The sequence below is a fragment of the Poecilia reticulata genome, chromosome 17 (genome assembly GCF_904066995.2).
Source record: "Poecilia reticulata chromosome 17, P_reticulata-male-v2, whole genome shotgun sequence".
Lineage (NCBI taxonomy): Eukaryota > Metazoa > Chordata > Actinopteri > Cyprinodontiformes > Poeciliidae > Poecilia > Poecilia reticulata.
The window spans coordinates 28,206,609-28,232,497 of record NC_088846.1 but is presented as its reverse complement, the minus strand read 5'-3'; the positions used below and the strand labels follow the sequence as shown (position 1 = coordinate 28,232,497).

The 25,889-nt window shown below is 41.3% G+C and overlaps 1 protein-coding gene across 2 annotated transcripts in view; it reads left to right on the top strand.

The window, feature by feature from the left end:
- The window catches only part of LOC103480019 (receptor-type tyrosine-protein phosphatase N2-like), a 187,743-nt gene that overhangs the window by 39,315 nt on the left and 122,539 nt on the right, over positions 1-25,889 (top strand). For both annotated transcript variants that reach the window (XM_008434755.3, XM_017309950.2), the window contains exons 9-11: positions 1,586-1,959; positions 5,481-5,567; positions 16,397-16,476. In XM_008434755.3, coding sequence (XP_008432977.3) covers positions 1,586-1,959; positions 5,481-5,567; positions 16,397-16,476 — 541 coding nt within the window. The remainder of the gene's footprint in view (positions 1-1,585; positions 1,960-5,480; positions 5,568-16,396; positions 16,477-25,889) is intronic.

Below are 25,889 nucleotides of genomic sequence, written 5' to 3'. Positions count from 1 at the left end.
AATGTTGAAGTTAAAAACTAATACCTGCAGGAACATGGCTGTCCTTCCAGAGGCTGATTCGGTTTTTCTGCAAAGTCTAGTTTTGTTTGTCTTGTCTAAATTTCTGCGTGTCAGACGGTGTCGAGCTCTGCGTGGATTTTGTCATTATTGATATTTTTAGTGTTGCTTATTGTCAAATAAAAACATTTGAATCTGATTTGACAAGTTTTACCTACAAGTGCTGACAGGAGAAGTCACGCTGTGGGAACATGAAGTGTTGTAGCAGTTTGAGTCCAACCCAGACAGTCTGCTTCTTCCCATCCATCCTCAGCACATTCTGAGCTCGTCAGATTGGATTTCGAATTGCTTAAAGACGGAACAAAAGTGGATTTTGGTCCCAGTGTTTCCGCTGTTGTGACATTCAGCTCCTGACAAGAAGAATAATTAGCCTGAAGTCGGGACCTGCAGAATAATGGCGCTTTGTAACGGCGTTTCAGTACGGATGCTGACAGGTTGGCTTTTAATTTGATTCCAGCAATTATCTCATCACACCTGTAGCTGCAGACTGCCAACACGTTAACATCAACAGAGGAACTCCCAGCTGTTAAACAGCCTCGACCAAAGAGCCAAAGATGTGTGACAGACAAATACTAAAGAATAAAACGAGTGTTGGGAGTTTAGATACTTCTGCAGTTTAAAAGGTTTTTAAATGCTTTCAGGAAGAACCGCTTTGGTTTTTAACAGTTAATTTTTTTATCAGTGTCTGGTCAATATTATAAAATCAATACTGTATCGGGAACTGATAGCATAGTATAGCTCTATCTATAAATATTTACAGTGGGATTTAAGGTCCAAATGTGTTTTTAGTTGACATTATTTGTCATATTTGTATAGAAATCAGTGTTGATCAAATGTTTCTGTATTTTTTCACTCTTGGAATTTAAACTGACCTTATCAGACGTTCTTCTGAATTTTTTATCATCTCTCAAGGATTTGAACTTAAGAATCAGTTTTATGAATTTCTCTCTTTTCTTTTAAGCAACTTCACTTAGCAGCTGATGAATCAAAGTTGTTTCTGCACCATAAAGTGCAAAAATGTTTTTTTTTTACCCTCAAGGTCTTTGTTGGCTGCAGAATGTCACAAAGAAATGTTTATTTTTCTTTATTTCTTTTGCTGAATTTATAAAATAATTCAACCACAGATGAGATGGTTTGACAGAAATTCAGAATTTATACTGATAGCTCATTAATTTTTTTTTTTGAAGTTATGGATGACTTAATGTTTCAACTGGATTAAAATAAATACAAAATAATAATAATATGCTTTATATTCAAATTAGCAGATTTATTTAGAAACAATTCAGTTTATAAATGCTACAACCGAGAGAGAATCACACACAGAGGAAGACTTTTGCATTGTTTTAAGGACAAAGGACTTAAATCTTAAAACTGTAAAAAACTAAACCATAACAAAAACCCACCAAATTATTAAGAATCAGCTTCGTGACGCCACTGGATTGTACAAAGAGACATTTTCAAGTTTCAATTGCATGACTTTATTTCATTTTACTCACCCAATAGAAATGTCCTTGTATCTTCCCTGCAGGCTCAGAGCAGCAGCCTCTTCAACAAACTCCTGGCCTACCTGGACAAAGCCTCTCTTTCCGATCCTTCGTCAGTCAGAAGCCGCTACGACGTCGCCGCGGCAGCCCCCAGGGGCCGGCAGGTGGGCCTGGAGAACGTCCAAAGTCACACCAGCGAGGCGGGAGTGGCGGTGCAGAAGAAGGACACCACCCAGTCAGTGGAGGAGGTATCGGAGGTGGCGGGCTGGATCAAGGAGGTGGTGCCTCCGCCCGCCTCGCTCGTCTACAAGGAGCCGCACAAAAAGACGATGCACGCGCCGGAGCTGCAGCTGGACGTCAAAACCGACAGGAAGAAGCCGGACGACGACGTTTTCGGCTACGTCATCACAGACACAGAGTGAGTAACGAGTTACTCAGATTATCCAAATATAAGAGATGATGAGCATCTTCTTTCAAAGAGACTTTTGTTCTGTTTATTGTGAAGTGCTAAGAATCGAATCGAAATTACAGATGCTGAGTTGGTCAGTGTGACATCTTTTAATTCACTTCGTCTCTATGGTGTCAAGATTGTTTATAATCTGCAGTTTAGAAAAAGTTTTTCTTATCTTTCTTTTAATCTTTTAAACATCAGAACATGCGCTGCACACATGTGAGTGAGTTGCATTGATTACTGAATGGCCGAAGTTTTAGACTGAAGGTTTGTTGAAATCCTTGGTCTTGTGTTTCTGCTGCAGCAGCTGCTGCAGCCCTCGAGGTCTTGGTGCCGTTCGTCTTTCCATCTTTTCATCTTATTATGCAGAAAATCCATAAACGTTGTTTTGGAGGTCAGAGCCACAGATTCACACTGCAAACACAATGAGCAGGACCTTCTTCCTTCACCCTGCTCCATCTTCTAAAACTGATCATTGTGTCATCAGTTCAGTGTTTACATTCAGCTCCACTTAGAAATCTTTGTGTTGCGTAAAAAGAAACAACATGCAGATGTTCCTACGGCGTCACGTTTGACATTCAGAGGTGCAGTGACTTCACTCTGGACTTTCTTCCTCTTTGTGGTCAAAATAAATATTTTCTTTACTGAATGTTGGATGTAGAAATTGAAACCTTCAAGTTTATCTGAAGAAAATAAATATATACTCTGTGTTGCTTTCATATAAAATATCCTGTTAGATTCATGTTCAGTCATTTCATTTTTCTAAGTGAAGTTTTGATGTTTAATACTTAAAATATTATTGATATTTTTTATCTACAGGAAGACACAGTTTTCCTTCTAGTTAGCAGAAGGTCCAGTTTCTTCTCCAGGGCAGATGCCAACATCTTTGCACATTTCTCTCTCCAATCCTTCCTTATTCACTTCTGCATCTCTTGACCTTTGCGAGTAACATGACTGAAATTCAAATGTTAACATGTCCCTTACAATTCACTAGAGAGAAAATGTAGAGGTTAATGTATGTGAAGCAAATAACTGAATGATTTCCAGTTGGGCTGCATGATCTTACAGTGACAACAATATTGCAAAATCAATATTGGAGACAATATGTGCCTGCTTTCGTCTGCGCTTCCATCACTGCGACCTTCAGCATTTTGGGCAAAGTCATTTGTGAACAGTGTGAGCATCTTGACCCATGAGAATCGATGCAGTTGGTTAAATATTACATTAGCATATAAGATGTAAGTTCAAAACATCTGGAATATATTAGTGAAGAAGTGTTAGACTCCTAACAATCTTTAGCGATATGAATTGTGCCGCTCTGTTTATTCTAATCCTTGCAATGGCAAAAGTATGATTGCAAACCAGTTGGACCACAGAGAGACCAATCCTAAACTTTATTCTCTCCATTCAGTAGGAAAATCTGTCAAGCTGTCTCTGAAATAATGCAGTGATTTGACAACTACTGAATTAGATCTGCTGCTATGGATCAGACACTGATACCGATCCAGAATCAGGGCCGACACAGATCAAATCCGTGTTGAACACCTTCATGTTAGAAAGCGTGCATTGAGATTGATCAAAGCTCCTAAGTCAGAGGGGAACCCCCCGCAGTGTGAGTGTGGTTTCTCAGACGGATCACGATACGGCCCACGGCGTGGCGTGGAGCTGACGTCTCCGTAGCAGCCATCAGCAGCAGCAGTGATCACCGATGTCAGCTCAGAGGCTGCTGCTCTGCACGACGCCACGCTGACTCATAGCATGTGGGCTGGCGGAGCTGCTGTCGGCTTTCCAGGCTCAGGGAAGAGAAATCGAACAAAATCAGGTTTTCTGTCAGTAGTGAGTCTGACACAATCCACCATATTCTGTGAACTGGTGTACTTAGGTGTACAGCTGCTTTTTCCACTGTTAGTTTATTTTCATTGTTATTTCTGGACGATAAATTCATCCTTTAATGTTTTTGATATTAGTATCAGAGGGATCAGAGCATGAGATCATTTTGTGCTTAAATGAGGAAGAAAACCTTCAACTGCTGCTCTGTAAATCACCAGATGGAGCGATGAAAAACATAACTTCTGAAAATTTACAGCAAGTCTCTGACCTGTTTGCAAAAAGATGATGCAACCTGGAGGTTTCTACAGGTTCTTTCTGGGTTTGAATTCAGCCGAACCGGGATGAGGTGGGGTCAGGTGGGGTCAGGCACATAGGAAACAATCAGTTCAGAGCTGGATATTGATCTTTAATCAGGTCTCCCATCCCCACGACACAAACACACATAAAACAAACTCTGCTTGTTCCGTCAGTCTTGTGCTCACTCAGTGGGGTCAGGAGGTGCTGGTGCCTCTCCAGCTAACGTTTCGGGCGAGAGGCGGGGTCACCCTGGACAGGTCACCAGTCTGTCGCAGGGCAACACAGAGACACACAGGACAAACAACCATGCACACACACACTCACACCTAGGGGCAATTTGGAGAGGCCAATTAACCTGACAGTCATGTTTTTGGATTGTGGGAGGAAACCGGAGTACCAGGAGAAAACCCACCATGCACAAGGAGAACATGGAGACTCCATGCAGAAAGACCCGGACTGGGAATCAAACCCAGAACCTTCTTGCTGCAAGGCAACAGGTCTACCAACTGTGCCACTGTGCAGCCCAGTGAAAGTTCAATGATGCGAAAATATTCAGCTTCAAATCTAAAATGTAACCTCATGTTATCAGGATGCAGTTTTTACCAGACGGTGCCTAATAACACAAGGTGAGGGTGCAACTCATTTACTCATCATTCTGCTTCCATCAAGAGAAGTACAAACAAAGTTTAGGGCCTGAAGGTTGATTTAAAGTTGCAGTAATAAATGTCACTGGGCAAAAATGTCCACCAAACATATACCTCCTAGAAAGGCCAATCAGGTTTTTATTTATCCATATAGTGGAGGTCGGACCTCCAGCCGTCGACCCGCTCTGTGCACCTGCTGGTCGCGCTGCATTCTTGTTTTCATTGCAGTCAGATCTGCTTCATTTGAGTTTGGGTCCTGACTGTGTCATCTGTTGTCAGAACAAACTGAAAGGAGACGGACATAAAATGAAGAGGTGATGAGAAGCTTTCCGTCTTTGACCTTCCTCACCTCCTCTGTATTCACCACAGCACTCCCACTTCCCCACCTTGCACCTTTTCTGACCTCCTTTCCTGCAAAAGTCAAATCTGTCAGCAACCATCACTGGATCTGACTTGGTAGCGATGTTAGATGTTTCTTTTTTTATGTTGCTCATGTCTCCATTTATTAGTTTTTCTATTTTCCTCCATTTTCACCTGCAAGTGGAATAATGAAAATAGATCAGGTTCGACATTCTTTTGGTATATTCCTTTTATAATTGTAAAAACATTACTGCTGCGATGTGCCAATACAAATATTGATCACTGTTGCTTCTTTGTGGAAAGAAGAAACTGTTTTTGTTGTTTGTTCTCTGACGTCCATGTTTTTGTCACCTGCAGTCGGCTGCAGACAGACGATGGCCTTCACCTGATGGAGATCTTGGCTCATCGGTCAAACATCCAGATGACGGACTTCACTGAGCTCGTGTACGTATCTTGTTTTAAACTCGTCATTTAAACACAGCGGTTTCCATCCTTCTTACTGGTTTTACTGGTGTTTGGTTGTATAACAATACTGCGTTTACACAAACTGCCACAATTTTTGGCACTAAATTATTTTCTTCGGAGCTGAACTGATTATGCTTGTTAGTTTAAATTCATACATAATTTTCCAAATTAAATAATGTAAAAAAAAATTGTTTTTTTTCTGTATAGAAAAACAATCAGGTCACTTTCTGAAATAAGCTGAGTTTTAAATGCTGTGACAGAAATTGTAAATGTAATTTACTTATGCAAGAGCAGCAATGAGTATGACTAAATATTTTCCTTCTGATTGACTTTGTGTTTGGAAAATGAGATTAAATCTGCAGGCAGATTTAATGTGGTTATCTTGTAAACTTTATTTTTGAAACCAGGTCCCATAAATGTTTGTTTTCTTTGCCATGTCTGCATGCGAGCTGCATCATTTTCAGTCACATCGTAGCTCCAGCTCTTTCTCTGTGCCGCACAAACATGGCGCTGATGATCGGCGCTGTTCTGTGTCTTTTTGCGTTGCTCTGTGGCAGTGTTACAGCGCCACCCCCTGGCCCGGCGTACCTACTGCAACGGTTTCAGTCATGTGGACGGACATTTTTTCCTAAATGTTTCCAGTGTTAATTCGGGGCTTTAGATTTGAACCAACTGGAAATGGAAATGAAGAAGTCCTCTTTGAAATTCAACCCCAATTAAGACACTTTATGCATTTATTTAGCATTAGCTTAATATTCTGTTAAGATAACTGCCACTCTGAAATATTACTACTTTTGCTGTTAATTGATTAAACGATTTAATCAGATTAGTCACACTCAGATTAATCACTATGCTTCACTTTGTAAGCTTGAAATGTAAAAATTGCTCTTTTTCATAAAATGGTTTAACTCAAACCAATCAGTTTTTCAGGTCTGTGTATTCAGGAAGGTTTAAAATAAGTCACTTTTTCAAAGGTAATTAAACATGTTGGCTATAAACTGCTTGTGCTTTGGTGGAAGGAAAACTTTTCAAAGTCAAACCGCTCTGACTCTCCTCGCTCGTCTTTTCGTTCACATTTGCATCTCTGCGTTGCTGACCGCAGTACAAGACGCTGCACCCTCCACAGGAGAGAGGCCTTTTCTGTGATTAATCTGCATTATGCAACATTAACACGTTAAGCTTTTCGGATTAATCACATTTTAACATTAACAGCCTGATTAGTGACACGTCGAACATTTTTCAGCCCATTCTGTGGAAATTTTAAGTGCTTTCGGCTCCAGCTGGTTGACGCCTTTTGCCAGATCAGCTCGAAATAATGGGGCGCAAAAGATCAAAAACATAAAAAAAAAACAACGATGGTTACATACTCTACGTTTTGAGGAACATCATTTACGTGACATATTTCTACTGTCTTTGCCTGGTCTTAGAGATTTAGCTTCACACGTTTAACAAGCAAACTCCTCATGATAAGCTTAGTCAATAGTTTCCAGTGAACCGTTTAATATAGATCACCTCTGAAGGCAACAAAAGTTTCATTGACCACAATCACATTTTATTTGTAAATAAAGCCTTAACCTTCTTGAAGCTCACCAGGCACACACACACACACACACACACACACACACACACACACACACACACACACACACACACACACACACACACACACACACACACACACACACACACACTAGCAATGAATGTTAGTGCCGTCTGTTTCTTATGGGAAACTAAAAATACGAGCCTCTGAAATGCTCCTAATGTCCTCTTTGCCCTGAAATGTAACGGTGCCCGTGGGCATGAAGCCTTCCCAGCTGTCAGACTACCAAAGCAGTTAAATAGAAATGAGAATTGCATCAAGAGAAAACCTTCAATTCAGCAGCCATTTAAAATTACAACCAACTGTGTGCACAGACTAAAAACAGCCCAGCGTGGAAGCAGAGGTCTGGATGACTCATGGCGTCCATACTGCGCTTTGCCTTCCTGACCGTCTACCTGCAGGCCTGAGTGGGCGGCCCTCTTCCCAGAGGGGAGCATCACACAGTAACACTTTTCAAATGTTCTCCCCCCCATAAGAGATGAGTGGTGCCAGCTCCAGCATCCCCCACCCCCACACCCAGCATGTCGGATCACAGAGGGCAAACTGGTGGGATCAAAGCAGAGAGGCACCAGGCTTTAAAACCTGAAGTGAAGAAAGGAAAAGAAAGCAAGACGCAAACCAAGTGGACTTATTTTCCTTTCAACATTCCCCCCCTGCGCTGATGGGATGAGGACATGCTTGTCCGTGCCGACGAGTCAAGCCACTACTCGCTGCTATCATTTATTAATGATACCAAACTCTGTCTGAACCCACTTGGTCTTTTCTCGCTCACTGGACTCCTGTGGTTTTGTTATCATTCCCTCAGCGATTTGTTCCTTTTTTCACCTTTTCCCCCCGTTAGATGAGCTACAGCAGAACAAATGCTTTGCAGGTTGTTTCACGTTTAACACTGAATTTTATGTTTTGAGGTGAGATGTTTTCACTCTGGGATGATCGCTTATCTTTCCCATTTTGAAGAATGCAATTGAAAAAATACGTTTTTGTCATATTTACAGCTCTGAGAAAAACACAGACAGGTTTCTATACAGCTCAAGAAAAAGTAAATATGTATTACAGAACTGCTCCCTTACTAGGGTTGGACTGATTGCTTTAAAAAGCCTGACCTGCCGATTCCGATTTTGGCCTGTGCCAATATTTTTTTGTCTAGCATGTTGCTAAATATAGAAAGAAAGTCACTGAGCTGGTAACAGTGACTGTTGTTAACTGCAAACGTGCAGACATGACCTGGTGGGCCGGTCTCTCCCATCAGAGAGTCAAACCTCTGACCGGAGAGCAGCAGTGGCTCATTTTTAGACCTTTGCAGAGGTTGATAAGATTAGTGGATAAGATCGGCTTCATGTGTAACTATCAGCTGATTCCACAGCTCTCAAAGGTAAGGGATTCGACACTGATTAATCGACTGGGCGTTAAATCGGAGCACCCCTCTCCCTTACAGCATGTGTTTTACATGCAGCCATTTTGTAGCCCAATCGAGTTACTATGTTGTGTCTCTTTAAGAAGCTTCTACTCTTCGACTTTCCTTCTCCAGTAAGTCACGACAATGCTTCTCCAGGACGTTCTTAGGAGTGTAGTAGTTTGTGTAAGTTCCACCAGGTGTTTCCGAATTTCTGCTGCCACTAGTCTAGAGGAGCTGACTTTGATTCACCTCCGAACGGTTGCCACGGGAGATTTCAGATATGTAGGAAAGAATCAAAGCAACACTCCAGGTATGATTTTGATGAGAAATGACGGTGTAACATGATGCAAAGCTGAAAAAAGTTTATTTTTCATAACATTCATTGATTCTAATCTAAATGCACCAGGTTTTTCCAAGCTGTGGCCGAGGCAGTTTTGGAGAAAAGTAAACTCAAACTGAAAGAAGAGCTGAATGTTTTCCAGCCGCTAAAACTTTTTTAAATGAACAGGATCCGTCTCAAAGGATCAGCTTGCTGCATGGCTGGACTTTTCACAGTTTCTGGGACATGCTAATTGTTTGAAGCGTTCACGTCTCAGCACCAAAATTGTATGCTTGCTCTTACTCGTTAGCTTTATTTTGAAACGAAAGAATGACAGTATGATGTATACTCTCTACTTTAATTGCACCGTTTCGGAGCACAATGCAAAGCTGACATCATGATTCTAGGGAGGAACAATAAACGTGGCGTCTGCAAACCCATCCAGTTGAACCGTGCTTAAAAATAAAAAGAGAAATGAACTTGTTGCCTGCTTTTGTCATCTCTTTTTATATAAAGCTTTATAATTGTGCACACATTTTTTTTAAACTTCCAGGCAATTATGAAGATTTGATTATGGTGATCTGAGTTGAATAAATCATTTGAATGTCTGTTATCTTGTCAGCACAGCTTGTCTGCTGTCAGCTGGGTTTTGTCCTCTAAAAGGTGTTTCTCTGCTGCAATATTTTTGATTTAATAACTTTTTCCTGGGTTTTGAGTAAACCAAAGCTCTGGGAAGCTGCCTTGAACTCGGAGCTGTAGTGAGACAGAAGTGCATGTTTGTGTGTGTGCAGGCAGGTAGGGGATTGGGTGGCTGGTATAGCGCGATTTACACACACACAGCTTCGCCCCCACACTACACACTCTTTCCACCCCCGCTGTTGTTCACCCAGCACCTTGCCGCGTCGCTCGGCTGCTGTATTGAGTCCCTGGGTGGGCCGCACTGTTCTGCTGTTCTAATGCACCTTTTGTCTTTGCTCCGCTATCCCGGGAATGAAAAGGGGGAGCCACACACGGGGAGGAGGCTGATGGATTTGAGGTAGAGAAAGCGAGAGTAATGGCAGGGAGATATAGATGCAGAAAGAAAGGTGGTAAGCCGGGGGTCTCCTTTTGTTGCGAGCGCAGTAAAAGCCCAGCAGGGGGAGCCGCCTTGACAATTTGTCAGAGGCGCCACACGTATTTTTCAAGGCTGCCTGGCTCCTCGCCGCTGTGGCAACAGCAGTCACCTTCAGGAGAGTGATTAAGCCCAGAGACAAAAGTCTCGGGCTGACGCTGATTTACCTCGACTACCTGTGGCTTCTACCGCCCAGCTTTTCAACAAATCTTCTTTACCTGCTTCAGTACCTCTCGGTCGCAACATATGGACTTTTTTTCTGATTTTGTGACGCTATAACCACAAACTTAATTCCCCTTTATTGGGATTTCATGTCCAACACAAAGTGGTTCATAACTGTTGAGCAAGAAGGAAAATATCCATGTTATTGTTTTACAACATCTAACATATCTAGATACATTAATCAAGTGCTGTGTCTATAAAACCGTCTGCTTTACTCAACACTAAATAGAGTCAAATTCATCCAAATGCCTTCTGAAGTTGCAGGTACATGTAGCTGAATCTCAGTGTAAATGCATCTGTTTGCTTTGCTCTAGAACATTAGAGAACAAACAGCATCATGGAAATGAAGGAAGTCACATCAGAGAAGTTTAAAGTTGTGCTGCGTTATTCATTCTTTGCATTTTTAAAAAAGTTTTTCTGGACAATAAATTGTCCCAGTAAATATTGTGATGATAAACTGTATTGAGATCACTTTCAGCTGTTATTGGTAATAGCATAGCAATGCATGTTTTACCCCTCAACGACCAAAAAACTTCCATTTGGTTAACACTGAATATATACAAAATAAAACACTGCTACAAACAATAAATTAAAAACGCATCAGAAACAGTCGGTTAAAATAAACGATGATGTTTCTGAACAAAGTTGCTCTTCAAAAATTCTTAGTCTTCGTAACAGAAATCATAACGCGACTGATTAGGTATAAAACATCTCAACCTTTAAGCTTCTAGCTTTGTTCAAACCCTTCAGCCGGTCAGCGACACTTGGACTGAGCCCGGCTTTGGTTCTGCTGGAGGTTTCCTACTGTTAAAGGCAGTTCTACAAAGCACACTTGTACACTATTTATACTAAGTGTTGATCTATGAAGCAATGCAATAAAATACATTGAAGTCTGTTGGTGTAATGTAAATACTTCTGCTGGGCACATACTCCTTAAATATGTAAAGATATGCTGGAACAAAATGTCTAATATTCAGTTAAAACCTCTTTTTATGATGGACAAAATGTAATATTTATTTTTCAAGATTGAAGCAGCTTGAGTACTGCATAAAATGTAAAAAGTCATTGCAGAACACGACTCTTTTCTTTCCCTCTCCACTTCATTTTTCAAGCTAACCTGCTTCCATTTACCAGGCAGCAACCCTGCAGGCAGCCAGACCCTCAGCCTCGCTCAGAATCAGCAGATTAGCATAGAACAGCAACAAAAGTGTCTGTGAACAAAGTAGTTTGGTGACCTGAGCGCCCCCAGCTGCTGACAAAGGCGGCTAAACTTCCACTTTTCCAACAATTCCCTCTTGGGGCTGCAGCCGGAGAGCGGCAGCGGCGGCGGTTCATCGAGCCTGCAGCAAAAAAAAACAACAAAAAACATCCAAACTGGAAAGACATGAATCATAAAAGTGGGCCTACACACTGCGCCAGGACACAAAACAAACCTGGAGTGACTCACACCCTCACATTGCATTTGGAACAATTCAATACTGATTAGATAACACTGACGGTGAGCGCTTTTCAGCCAAGCGGCCCTGGAAATGTTTTTAGCTGCAGCCGTGGCCCGGTAGTGGTGGAGGGCATGGAGGGGGGGGGGGGCGGATACTCTCAGCCTTTGATTGTAGCTGCCTGTCGAATAATGATAGCTGTTGCATAACATCACCGAGTGTAGACCAGAGGTTTTATTTTTTACATTTTTTTATTTTGTATTTTTTCCAAACATGAGTGCCGGGGTGATGTAATGTCTGTCTGAGTTGAGGGGTCGTATCAGAGAGCCGCCACCAGGAGGAGAGAGCGGGCCTCGACTGGGTGGATGTGAAAACGATGAAGACTGAAGAGGATGAGGCCGGTAACTACAGGATGTCTTCATCAGTCACATCTTCACCGTTTGTTTTAAAAAACCACGTCTGCTCAGGCTGGGAAACAAAACCATTTCCACTCAGTTCAGCCTCAGAAGAGCTCAGGAAACGGACGGGTGAACAGAAGCAGTTTACTAAAATATTAAGATGCAACTCGTAAATTAAAAGACAATCATTAGAGATGAAAAATCTTTCCACAGCTCCATTACATTTTTTACATTTCAGACTGTTACTTTTAAAATGCTTCAGCCTTATAAAGCCTTTGCTGTGGAAGAGGATTAGAGCACTCTGGAAAAATAAAAATATAAACTTTTTTTCCTCTCAGAATCGTTTAAATTGTTTACGCACCATTTGGCAAATCTGGTCTTGAAACTTTAACGTACCAAACATAGTGGGGACATCGCTCCAATGAATAAAGTCCAGGTTTATAAATACTATAGCAATAAAAAAACAGTTATTTTCATAATTGACATGAATCTAAGATTTGGCCATTTATTTGGATTTTGACATAAATTGACGTAGATTTAGATTGTGAGGAACATTTTTCAACACTAATAACGTACATTTCTCCCTCTTCATTTAGTTAATCACATGTGTGAAATGACATCAAGCTGAGCATAAACTGCTCCGATATGAAGAGAAATGCATCTAATGTGCAAACGGCCTGTTGCGTTCAACCAGCCACAAACGCCAGCAGCAGGTCGTCCTTCAGCTTCTTGCAGTGATTTAAACAATTCTGCTTTTGTCAGAGGTCTGCAGAGCCTCCAACAATTCAGAAACACCAACACTGAACACTTCAGGTGGCAGATTCCTGCCTGTGATAATGAGAAGAACAAACGACTGACGGATCCTCAACAATGTCGGAGGATTGTTGGGTGAAATCATTCATATGGGCTCCAATTCAGTCATATATGTTTTAGTTGAGTTGAAGTTGGTGACCTTGTAAAATAAAATGGCTGAGAATTTCTCCTTTATCCAGGTGTATGTAAAAATGTTGTGCTTATAAGTCGGACTAAATAATAAAGAAATTTGGATTTCTGACTCTTAAGATTTAAAAAGTTGAAAAAGTTTATTAGAAACTACTTTTATCTACAAATATTGATCTCATCCAGTGTTTTGCTACAAAATACACAACTTTCTTTTACAAAATAAAATATTTAATAATTATTTTGCAGTTGACTGCTTAAGATCTATTTTTCCAGCCGCAGGTTTAAAACCGTTTTACCTTAACTGGAGGCACAGGTGGCGCTCTTTTGTCCTATTTCTTAGTTTATTTGGCACCAAATGTGCCAAATAAAGTCTTAATTTGAGTTGAGCCTGACTTTTGTAGTTTTATTTAGGAATATTTGTGAATTCATCACTTATTTCACTGTAATATTTCTAGTCCTTTGTTTTTGTTTTGCTCCCAATTAAAAATATTATGAATTTAATTAAGCAGCCTTTGTTTGTTCCACTGTGTTGAATCTGTGTACAGTGGGGAAAGGTTTATTTATTCATTTTTCCAAACGGCGCTGAGACAAAGACGGAGGTCATGATTTCATTCTGGGGTCAAATACTATCAAAATCATAACCACTTGTTTTTGTAAATAAAATATATATAGATATATGTATGTTTTAAACATCAAGATGCTAATTTGTCTCCAATAAATTGAAATAGTTCTAATCTAAATAGAACAAACTAGAGTTAAACATAGCTGTTAATATGTTTCCAAGCATGTGGCAGTCGTGTATTTTTTTCCCTAAATGATAAATATGAGCGATAGAAGTAAAGAAGTGATCTTCGGTGAGATCTGTTTTCCCCGTGAGGTTATTTATGAGCTTTAGTCGATGTTGTACCTCCGTGCCGCTGCTGCCCTTGGTAGCCAGGGCCGACATATGGACATGTGATAATCTCAACTCGACTGGGTTTTTTTCCTTTTCCCTCTTCATCGCACTCTGAGTCTTCGCCTGGGCTGGCTGATGAATCGCTTCCTGGATGTGGCAAATAAATCAGCCTCTGTGCTCAGAAGAGGGAGAAATGGTCAAAGAAAATGAACTGTTGTGTTCCAGGAGGCTGAAATCGGACGTTCTGTCATGTTTGTTTCTTCTGCAGCAATGTTCATACGTGGAGGAAGGTGTGGAAACAAACAAATCCAAGGAACGTTTAATGAGCAGCCAAAAGTGGAGTATTTTTACATTTCTTTTAGCACTTAGCCTTGTTAAGTTTCCCCTTGCGGTGCCTTAATTATATTCTGTCTAATTAGTTTACCTTAAAGATTAGAATACTATAAGATCACAGCTGCATTAACAACAACATGACCATTTCTTTGATTTGTTGGCCTCAGGGCCAAAGAAAACAATACAAAATACACATTACATGAGGGCAGGGATTGAATTGTTGCCCAAACATCCCAGACATTTGCAAAAGCAAACTAATCAACAGTTAGCTCAGAAAGTTGGAAAGAAAGAAAAAAATGTGCATTTTTTGTTCTGTTTGGCTTCTGCAGTTTATGGTGGAAAATCGGACCAATCGTGGGACCCATATGGGTTGGAAATGGTTCAGGATGTTCCTGTCTGGGCTCTAAATGACCCAAAGTTACTTCCCTGTAGATATTTTATCTTGGACACGTCCAGGTAACGCCTGCAGCGTTCTCAGCTCGTTTAGCTTACATCCGTTGTGTTTGGTACCCGGTGCCAACACGGCGTTGGTTTCATCAACCCAAGTTGATCCCAAACAGCTGATCCGCGTTGGTCAAACCTGGATCAACCGCACTCTGCGACAGTTTGGAAACACGTTATTCTCCCATATCTTAACAAAAGACTACTATTGAAGTGAATTGTAGCTAAACGCGGAATCTAATATTGTGAAAATATGAATTATTGTTCATTTGATGCCTTTTCAGTAAGAGTGCTTTGAAAGAAGCATTAATTTATGAATTAAAAATTTGTAAAAATTTTTACATTAAAAAATGGTTGTATTAATTGGCTCATAGCTTCTCATGTAATTTATTTTTGCTCCAGTTCTGTAAAGAATCCAGACAAACTAATGTGAAATAATGTTGGCCAAAGTCTGTTAGTTTTATTTCTTATGAACGGTAACTTTATTAAATCTGGTCTTCATGGTTTTCTTTTCAAACATAGAAAAATCATCCGTCAATCAGCCAGAAAACTTCAGACTGCTGAATTTAACACATTGGTTAAAAAACAGAATTAAAATGATGAACTCAAGGTAAAATAATTTCTTCCAGAAGATTCCTAATGATTCTGTGATTGGAGTATAACTACAGTAATGTGCAATATTAAGAAGAAAATGCATAAAAATCAAGCCTTTAAAATTAAACTGGTCCATTTATTGTCTGTTCTGAGTTGGTTGAAGATATTTGACTGTTTGCAACTTTATTTGGATTAAAAATAACTTGGAAAAAGAAAATCACTGCGATGGGAATGAAAACATTTCCTAATAAGTTTGGATTGTGGTGAAGAGAAAAACGGGGCTTTTATTTTGTGCACACCTCTTAATTATTTTGCAGACCCTTTTACTTTAATTGTTTGAACTGAAGAGTCCTGAAAAATGCACTCAACCCCCGCACTGAAAACGGTTCAGATCCATCAGCGCCGAACACATTCGGAGCTTTTTCTTCTCCAGCACCGGCTGGACGGCGATGTCACCGTATTTTCTAACTCTGTTGCTACAGTAGAAGTTGCTTCCTATCGTGGTGCAGAATGCATCCTGCAGGGGAAACTCTCTAATGCTCCTTCCTGCTGAGCTTTTAATCTGAATTACAGCAGAAAAACAAAAGGTTAATCACATCGGGAGACCCCGCTTCGGCTCTGGCCACCCAGTTTCCCTCTCTGCTTCGATTCCAGGTGGATTATTGATGATAGATGCTAGAGGGAAGATGGGGGCGCAAACGTTGCTGTTCCTTATCCTCTCTGACGGTTTTGGACATCAATGCATTTACATCTGTCTCTGTAATGCACATCAGAGAACCATTCTGCTCTAAATGTCTGAAAAAAGCAGCTTCCTGCGATGCGTTCCCACTGCATCCTCGGCCGCCTTATCTTTATTTTCTGGTGTTTTAAATGCTGGCAGACGCATTGCATTGAGACTCAGGAGGTTATCTCTCGGCGGTGATGGGGATTGCAGTAGCCTAAAGGATTGCCACAGGTTAATGCTTTTTACCCCCTTTTTTTTTAAAAGCGCTATGTTTAGCTGAACCTTAATGAGCACAGCTCCTTTTCCCTTTGAACAACAATACAAAGCCACACAGGGAAATGGATTCTAAGTGTGTCTTTTGTAAAGCTTTTCAGATGTGTGTTTTTGTGTCTCGCAGGGTGGTGGGACCGGCCGTGACCTTCAAAGTGAGCCGCAACTCCCAGAACGTCAGCACTGCAGATGTGGCCAACGTGGCTGGTAGGTCTGATGCCGTCTTTATATTGACAAAGAAGAAGACGGCCCATTATCACCGGCTCGCTGCTGCACCTGGGGCCCCGGTGGGCCCCTGTGGGCCTTTCTCTAAACCAGTGGCTGCCCCCTCAGTGTTTACTGGTTTTTCCTTAAGCCAGTGTCCCTTCATTTTCAGACTTACACTTTGCTATCAGGAAAACGGTTTATTTTAGTTTGATGTGGCTTGATATGGTAAATTATTTAGGACTTATTTCATTAGTTATCCAAACACATCCACCCTGCAGAAACTCTAAGATCCTGCCACGTTTTTCTGGACTTGTTTCTGGTACAAATATCTTAGTTCAAAGTAACTTACAATTATTATTTTTTTTTATTTTTACAAAAAACAAGAGCTTGTTTTAAGTTAATAAGATTTGAACTAGAAACTTGAACAATTTTGTGTTTTGGCACATAATACGACAAAACCCACAACATCGTGGGGAAATGAGTCTGGTGATTGTTCTGATTAACAAACCATTTATAAATTCTCTTAAAGACCCAAAATGATACGACATTCCTCTCCTGCGTCCTTTGCTCGTTTTCTCTCGCACAGTAAAGATCTCCTAAAACTCTTCATGCTTCTGTTTATTGGTGAAAGCAGCAGAAAACTCTTTACAGACTAACTCAGACAGACTTGGGGTTATTCTGTTTGTTCGGACTTTCACAGTTTCAGTGAGAAGTTTACATACATTCGTCATGGATGTGGAGGTGACATATAAGGTCAGAATTGTAGCTTTAAGTTAAAATAACAGGTTTACTGTCTTGTTCTTTGGTTTGAAACCCCAACCTCCACATCTCTGAATATACTTTGCACCTCTGTGGCTATTTAGCTTTAGCTTTTTCTCAAACATTAACATTTTCTCCAGAAGGAAACTGACCTGTCCATGTTGGTCATTAGAAGTTTCAATCACTGGAAAGTTTCCGTTTTGGAGCAGCAGTTTCTCTCTTGCCCGGCAGCTTAATGCCTTCCCTGAGTTTGTCGGTTTCAGAGTTGTTCATGACTTTTTTCTTCCAAACAACACTTACAGTTTGTGTCAAATGGTGGAAACCTGGAAATAATGGACAACTTTGACCAATTTTGCCTTGAGCGATCAGCTGGATCAAACATCCTGACAGGATTGAGCCAGAAGCTGCTGCAAAGCTCCGGCCATGTGGTTGAGGTTCAGCTTGCTAAGCGACATTTACCAAATAGAAGTGAAGGTTTATGTAAAACGTTGAGTCTGTTGGCATTATTCTACAGGAAAATCACAAATCTTTTAAAAAAGAACAACAAAACAAAAACTGTTATAATTTTACCGTACAAGGCAGGATTCAAATAAAACCTCTGTCTTACAATAATGCAAAATAAGCACATGTAAAATTGCTAAACTCTGTTTATTCTTGAACTTTCAGTAATTTAATCCATTGCATTAAAGAGACAGATGTACTGTGGTACGTTAAATAAAGTGCTTGCAATCTGCTCCATTTTCCCAGCTCAGATTCGAAGCCTGAACATGAACATCGCAGACTGATTGCAGTTACCTGCAGGAATAATACCTGAATCAGCTGCTCTCAACTTTCCAGCATGGTGCACTTACAATCAGGTCATGTTTGATGTTTGATGCTTACCTGGAGGAAAGTTTCTGAGTTTAGCAATCAGAATGTATTCACCTTAAACTTTTCTTACACTTTTGATTCTCAAAAGTGTAAAAAAGGAAAAAAAAATTATCTTAGAGAACATACATAAACATATATACAGTAAACTCTTCTGTAAAATATACTATATTTAAAATGATAATATTTCAACAGTTTCTGAAACACTCAGTGTCACTTAAATCTCATTTCTTCCTACTTGGTTGGAACTTGAAGATGTTTTTAGTGTCCAGATACCCAAAAGTATTCAGCTGCCACAATGTGGTTTGGCTAAACCACACTCAAGGGAACTGGTGTACCTAATAAAATGGCCAGCGTGTGTAGCTTTCATAAATCTACGTGTTGCATTTTCTTTACGACCAAACATTAATGTTTTGCTGTTCAGCTAAACCAGTACAGCACGTCCTTTATTGTTGTGGAATTAAGACTTTAAGCTTCTTCCGTTCACTACCATTATGTTTTACACCAGCAGTACATGGCTTACTGGAGTAAAATACACTGGTACTAGAAGAGAGGACTTGTATTATTCATAAACTTTACTGTCTGCTGAGAAAATTCCAGATTACAGTTTGAAATAAAAAAATAGACTCTTGTTATGTTGAGGCTGATTGTTGTATTTCACCGTATTAACGTCACAGTTGGATTTCTGAAACTAGTGTCAAAGCTCAGAGAGCTAAAGATTCAGTTGTGTGTGTGTGTGTGTGTGTGTGTGTGTGTGTGCGTGTGCGTGCGTGTGTATGCATTTTGCATTTGATTGACGCAAGGTCAGCATTACAACCCCATCAGCTAAAAATCTTAGAGCCTTTTTCCACCTGATAGTCTGATAGACTCGTCCGATTGGGGACGTTTGTTACATTTTCAGCTGCTGTGATTCTCTTTCGCTCTACAGCGTCAAACTAACTGAAAACCTGTTCAGCCCCTGGCCTGTGGGGGCGCTGTACCGAGAACTATGGAAGGAAATGACAAAAGAACGACACATTAACCTCTGAAGACACTGAGCGCAACTTTCTTCTTCACAAAATGGAAACAAAAAAGGATTCATGCCAGATTTTAGCAGTTGTCTTTTGTCTTTGGTAAAAGAGAAGACATTTCTTACACTTGTGTGTTTGTTTTGTTGTATTTACCCAGAATGCCCGGTGCTGTTGTCCACTTCCTGCCTTTGGAGCGGTCTCCAGTCCGCTTGGTGTTCACACCGCGCCAGAGCTCACTTTAATCAAACTGAGATCAAACTTTTTAGTTCGATTACACATTCACACCTCAACAAGTGAACCGGACTTTCTAGGCAAACGGACTGGAGCTGGATTAAAGCTGACTAAGCAGGACTGGTGTGAATGCAGCTTTAGACATCATGATGAAACGAAATGGAAGATGAAACCCAGAACAACATCCTTCCACGCTTCCTCTTTGCCACATTTTAAGAACTCCTCAGTAATCCTCTGTGAAGCCAGCATCATTCCGGCAGTTCTGCATGGTGTAGAGCGACCGTAGCGATCTTCCACGCTGGAATCCAGCTGTGGAGACGCTGTAAAGGTGTGTGGGAGTGTGTGAGGGTACGCACAGAGCTGCTGGGTGAGTCACTGTAATGAGAGGGGGTGTTAATGAAGAGGGGAGTACAGAAAGGAGGAACGTTTGCCATTAGCCGAGCTGTCAGTCCAGAGAGAGACTTTGCTGATATTCCCTCAGTGTAACACACAAACACACGCCATCATTTCACCTGAACAAGGAAAAGTGGGTCTGTCAAAGTAACGACATCAGTAGCTCACTGTCTGTTTCTCTTGTTCTTTTTATGCCTGCTTGATAATTGCAGTCCCATCTCTTCACACACACTAAATTCCCCTCAGCCTCCCTCCATCCTCCTCAAATTATTTTTTATTTTAGCTGGAGATTATGCAACGGCTGCATCCGCTTCGCTCCGCTTTTAAGTGCCATTGTTGGCGTTCTCGTGTGGCGCTGCAGGGTCACGGATGAGCCTCGATTGCCATTAATGCAAACATTTGACAGAACGTGCTCCAGATGAAATACTGCATCCTCTCGGCTAAAGTGCAATGGTGTGGGTGGTTCCGTCTTTAAAGTGTCGTTTGTCATATTCAACCAGAATATCAATCCTTTGCAGTGGGTACATTAGCCCTCCATCCCCCGTCTCTGGGTTTTATAGAGGTTTTCTAAAACATTAAGCTTAACATGGCCATTGTAATGATGTCGTTTTATCATCATTTATGGTCGCTCAGCGGCGCACAGGGAGGACCGGACGGCCGCGTGTTCTGACACAAACTGGTGTGTTTAAGCATTTGGCAGCTGTGCTGCAAATGATTTAGTTTTTATTTGATGTAATCTCAGCCAATATATCAGCAAGACATGTTTGAGGGTCGGAGGGGAGCTGAGCAGTAAGATGGAAAAAGATGTTGGTTTTCCTTTACGCTTGGAAGCCTTTAAAGATGTTTGATTATGATAAAAGGAAAAGAGCTGACAGGTCTGAAGGTTTGATGCAGTGAACAGTGAGGTCCAAACTTTTCGCCTGTCGGCCAAAATCAGCCGACTGAAAGTCCTGAGGGTGGCACTTCTTTTTCCAATTAAAGTGCTGCAAAATTTTGTGAGTTTTTTTCTTTTTACCTGCTCAGCAATACTTTGTGGAACAAAGTAGAAAAGAACAAACGGGTACAAAAAGCAGCTGCAGCTCTGTTTACTGGAGGGCCAATTTAGTTTCATTTCTGAACCGCAGTGGCCCCCGAGCCACGCTTTAAACAACACTGGGATTTTCAATTTGATTCATGATTTATAGTTTAGAAAATAATCAAAGTTTTATTTCTGCTGAGCTCATATTAAAAGTTTTACATGGAAAATGTTTCTGCTTTTTCCTCTGATTTCTGTTTGAAACTTGGCTTTTGTCCAAAGTTTTTCCTTCCAATTAAAACAACACATGACAAGGAAATAACTTTTAATTGCAAAGTTTATGTGTAGAAAACTTTACAAATAAATTCACATTTTATTCCACAATATTTCTATTTTTAATGATGCTGGGAAATTGGTTTTAGTTATTTTCTAAATGTAATGTAATGTGTTTATCTTCCTAATTGTCTTGTTTTAATTACATTAAAAAACCTGCCATGCTAAAATCAGCTGAATTTACACAGGTGGGTTGAACAAACTGTAAATATTTTAAGCTGATTTCTTTTCAAAGTTTTACCCTCCTTTTTTTTTAAAGAGCTTTGCTTGTGATAAGTTTAATAAGTTGATTTGGAAAGACGTATTCACTTTTTAAGATCTTTTTTTCTTTCATATGATGCCATATTACAAGTTAAATGGAACAAAAGTTCTACTAAAATATGTGAACTTCCAAGTTTGAGTTCATTCGCTTTTTTTTTAGCTTTAAATGGAAGAAATTTCCCATTAAAATCTTCAAAAAAATGTCATTACAAACAGATAAAGCCCAGAAGAACCAAAAACATGAATTCAGTTAAATCTTTTTAAGTGAACGTTACCATCTCCAGATCTACAGAATGATGAAACATATTTCATGTAGTGATTATTAAAGTGCATCTATAGATTTGTACCTTTTATTTGTAAATGTTTCATCTTCTTTCATATCACGTCTGCTCTGTCTGACATGAAACCAATAAAGGAGCATTTTAAATTCCCAAAATGTTTTGGGTGTCTTAGAAAAACATTGTGTTGTTCAGCCTGTTTAAGAGCCTCGTTTCTCTTAACTCGTGGCACGAATTGCTCTTCCTCTCACAATGAACTGATTGTGACCTCGGGGCCCCAAGCAGCCAAAAAAAGTCAGATTAATGCTCCTCTCCTGACCGGACCTGGAGTTGCATTTTAAGCATCCGTGATGCCGCTTCTGTCACGCGCCTCCACCCATTGTGGTGGGTGGTGGTGGGGTTGGAGTGGAGCGGTTTGCTCTGGGGCCACCGGGGGGCCATTGTCAAATGTGGGGGTGGATGTCAAGATGGTGGGCAGCGAGGTGGTGACCCTCATTGTCCGGCGAAGGGTGGGTGGAGGACCCAGAGGCTGCTTCCAGCCGTGCGTCTCGGCCGTGAGAACGGGACCCCGTGAATAGGCCGGGGGTCAGGGTCAGGACGGTGGGCAGCTCAATTAGCACTTAAAGCAGGAGAGAGCAGCTGACATGGCCTCGTCCCGGCTCCGTCTGCTGGCCTGACTTCTGCCGTTTTTATGCCACCAGCAGTTGTTTTTGAAAACATGCTAATGACGCCTCTCTGTGTGAGGAGAGTTATTCATAAATGCCCCAAAGCTGTCCTCTCCAGGGATCGTTGACCGTTAGAAGAGCTTCTGCTTTCACTCGAATTAAAAATCGTTCCTCCAATCATTTTCATCCCGGCTTTAAGCGATCGGCCTTGGATTTCCAGTTTCTGCTTTTACTTGACGCGTCGAACGGTTGATTTGAAAATATCGGACGAAACGTTGGAACCACATCGTGATTTAGTAGTTTTCATATTTCTTCAGGAAAGGGAATTTGGGGTAGATCACATTAGCAAAAGCTTCCTGATATAGTCCAGACCTTTTTTTGTCCTTTAGCTTTCTCAACGTTAATATTCCTGAATATGTATTATGTATTTGCCCTCAAGTCATGGTCATATTCTTTGCATTCACAAAATCACTTCAGGTTTTTTATACCTCTCCAATAAAGCCAATAAAAAAGGCCAATAAAATGTTTACATTTTAGGCTGATCTCATAAATGCAAGAATTGTGCATTTTTAACTTGATTTTTTAACATAGGAGTTTGATTGTAACATAATTTTATTGCATCTAAAGGCACATTTCAAAAAACAGATCCAAATTACATTGAAATGTAAGGATTTCCCTTCATATTTAGTTTTTATCAGCCAAATCCAGACAAAGGCAGTCGATGTCGCTGCATGTTTTCAGATGTGTGGAACTGAGTGACTCTGAACATAATAAACTGGTTTTGCATGATCAACAAAACCTCATTGTGGCTTTTTTGACCCTTCTGAGCCACCGTAGTTGCTAGGTGCATTACATAGTGTAAGCCTTTCATTTTCTTCTTGTGTCACCACATTTACACTTCCTCCAAATGAAAGTACTTCCTGATTCTTTATGTGCTGTCAGTGTATAAAGTGTAGTTTTTTCAAGATGTTATCAAACTAAGTTAGCCCACTGGATAAATGAATCTGAACTCCTTACACTTGAAGACTTTTGGGATGCATCTGATGTAAGCCTGTTACTTTCAGTCATTTGAAACTCGACTCTGACTTGTAAAAAATGACTTGTGAACATCTCTGGTGCCGGCTCCAGTCACAGATCTCTCCGCCGCCTCAGCGGGCTCATGAGGTCGATCCCGGAGGTGAAGAGCTGTCCAGGTTCTATCAGCTGCATCCCGGCTCTTCCTCCCTCCTCCTCACAGCTTCTTCTCCTTTTTCTTCAGTCTGACTGGATTAGCATAGATCTCGTATGCCGACAGAACTGACCTTCACTGCAGCTAAACACTTGTCAAAATGCCAAATGTGATTACTGAGCTCTTTAGGTCAAAGTAATGCGTTTCATCCACCTCCCTTCTCCTCGGTATTGATGTGGCGGCCCTCAGCCCACGGGGGGCCATCTCTCCTCTCGCACCAGTGCCTCACCAGTTTGTGTGTCATAACAAAGTGAGGAAATGTAGCCGTAATTATGGCTAAGTAATGCGTTAAAATTGCGTGTTGCTGCTTTGCTGGAAGTCTTTCTGTGACTTTGTCAGCCCACAGCACCCGGATCCTGTCATTACAGACAATTTCAACTTATCTCAGAGTTGGAGAGAGCGGCAGCAGCACTGCCTTTCAAAGGTCCTCATCATAGCCATTATCATTCTCCTGCAAAGTGCATGCTGGGAAAGTGCAGCCTTTAAAGGTCGTCTCTTGAGGGAGACTTTCTGCATTTCTTAAAGGGGAAGTGTTATGTAAAATCTATTTATTTTTCTTTATGTTGTGTTATAATGTTATTCCTTCATCAAAAACATGCATGGATTGGTTCATTGATTTTTCATGCATGTTTGAGAAGTCCGTTAATCTCCCAGGACAGCATTCAGCTCCACTCAGCTCCTTCAGACTAGCCAGCAGCAATTAGCAAACACCTGGTGGAAATGCACATCTGCTGAGCTCATTATATGAGCTACTTTTCAGGGCAAACCTGGTAAAACTTTTGTTCTGGCACCTGTCTGCTTAGGTTTCATGCTTATCTTTTTGTTTTTCTATTGATGGGCTGTACTGAAACTAATTTAGTTGTTTTTCTGTACGATGACAGTAAATTCTGATTCTGTTAAAGGGTTAATAGAGGAGCCATGTTGTGATGACTTTCTGCAGGCAGAGTTTCAGAAAAAGCAGGAGTTTTTAGAGAGACAGAGACTTATTTTGAAGGCATTAAATTAGGAAGTAAAATTTATTTTAAGTTTGAATACTAAAGCATTTTAACTGAAGTTAACACAGTTACTTGTTAATGCTGTAAAATGGGACTATGTTGCTGGAAAACACATAATGATGCCCCTTTAAACATGCATTTACTGTTCACAGTTTGAAACACGTGACTCCTGCTTCTTTTGAATCTAATTTAAGTAATATCATTCCATCTGAAAAGTTTCAGGGAAAGCGTTTAATGGTTGCACTCGACAGCCTGCCTACATGTGCTGTCATTATTAACAGCAGCGAATGATTTTGTGTCATCGTCGTCATTGTCTGGAACTCCTTTAATTGTTCCCATTGATTGCCTGCGTGATTGCATTGGAAACAGCTCTGGCGTTGGGATCCGTCCAGCGTCTCCCGGTGCCCTACAGGAGCTGGCAAATCCATTTCAGTTAACTTCATTTCAGCTCACCTGCTAATCAGTTTTCATCGCTTGCCGAAGGCTTATTGATTCGAGCGGTTCCTCTCACCTGTTGCCAAAGAAAAGAATCAGAATGGTGAGTGAGGGAGGGAAGGACGGGGGGAGGGGTCCCGTTGTTTTTAGTGATGCGGCTCTCTGACATGCACGCTGTGCTTTTTACCTTCTGCGTCGTCGTCTGAATTGCAAGATGCCTCATCTGAGCTTTCCAGAGCTCCGCTGATCCAGAGTCACCTGTGGTTATTTTGGTCCGACTTCAGAGAAAGTGGAAAAGCTTTCCACCATCCTCAGGAGCTTTGCAAGCATCTGCGAGTCCTGCCGTCAAGTGAGAGGGAGGGATTGGACGGAGAAGGAGTGGGGAGGGACACAGGTGTTGTGCCGAGCTGGAGTTTGCACAGCGGTGCGGCGTGATCCCCCCCAGCCAACCCCGCAACCGCCCTGCCAGCCACTCAACCATCCAGCCGGCCCCGTTTCCCCCGTCGTTGGCACGGGCCCGCTGGCACCAACAGCCCCCTTTCCCACTCTCGCAGCTGGCAGGATCTCTGCGAGTTGGCCCGAACTCCTGACGTTCACAGCGGGGTTGGCAGACCTCGCCCAGATGGCCACCTTGTAGCAAAAGCTGGCTTCGCGCTTGCATCGCTTTTACATCATTCCCTCAGCTACCGAGTCGGGAAGGAAGGAGACGGGCTTCGGCTGCCAGCACCGATGCATTTTTGTACGTGAGATGTGGGAGTGCTAAACTCTGCTGCAGCTTTCACACTTTCTAATGATGATTTGTGCTGTTTGTGTAACCGTCTTTGTACAACAGCAGGGAACAGTTCTCAGAGCGGAAATGGGCAAGATGTCTTACCTCAAAGGTCTGTGCTTATGCAGAGAGTAAAGCTGCTAGGGAGGCTTTTCTGTAAAATTAGTTAAGCTT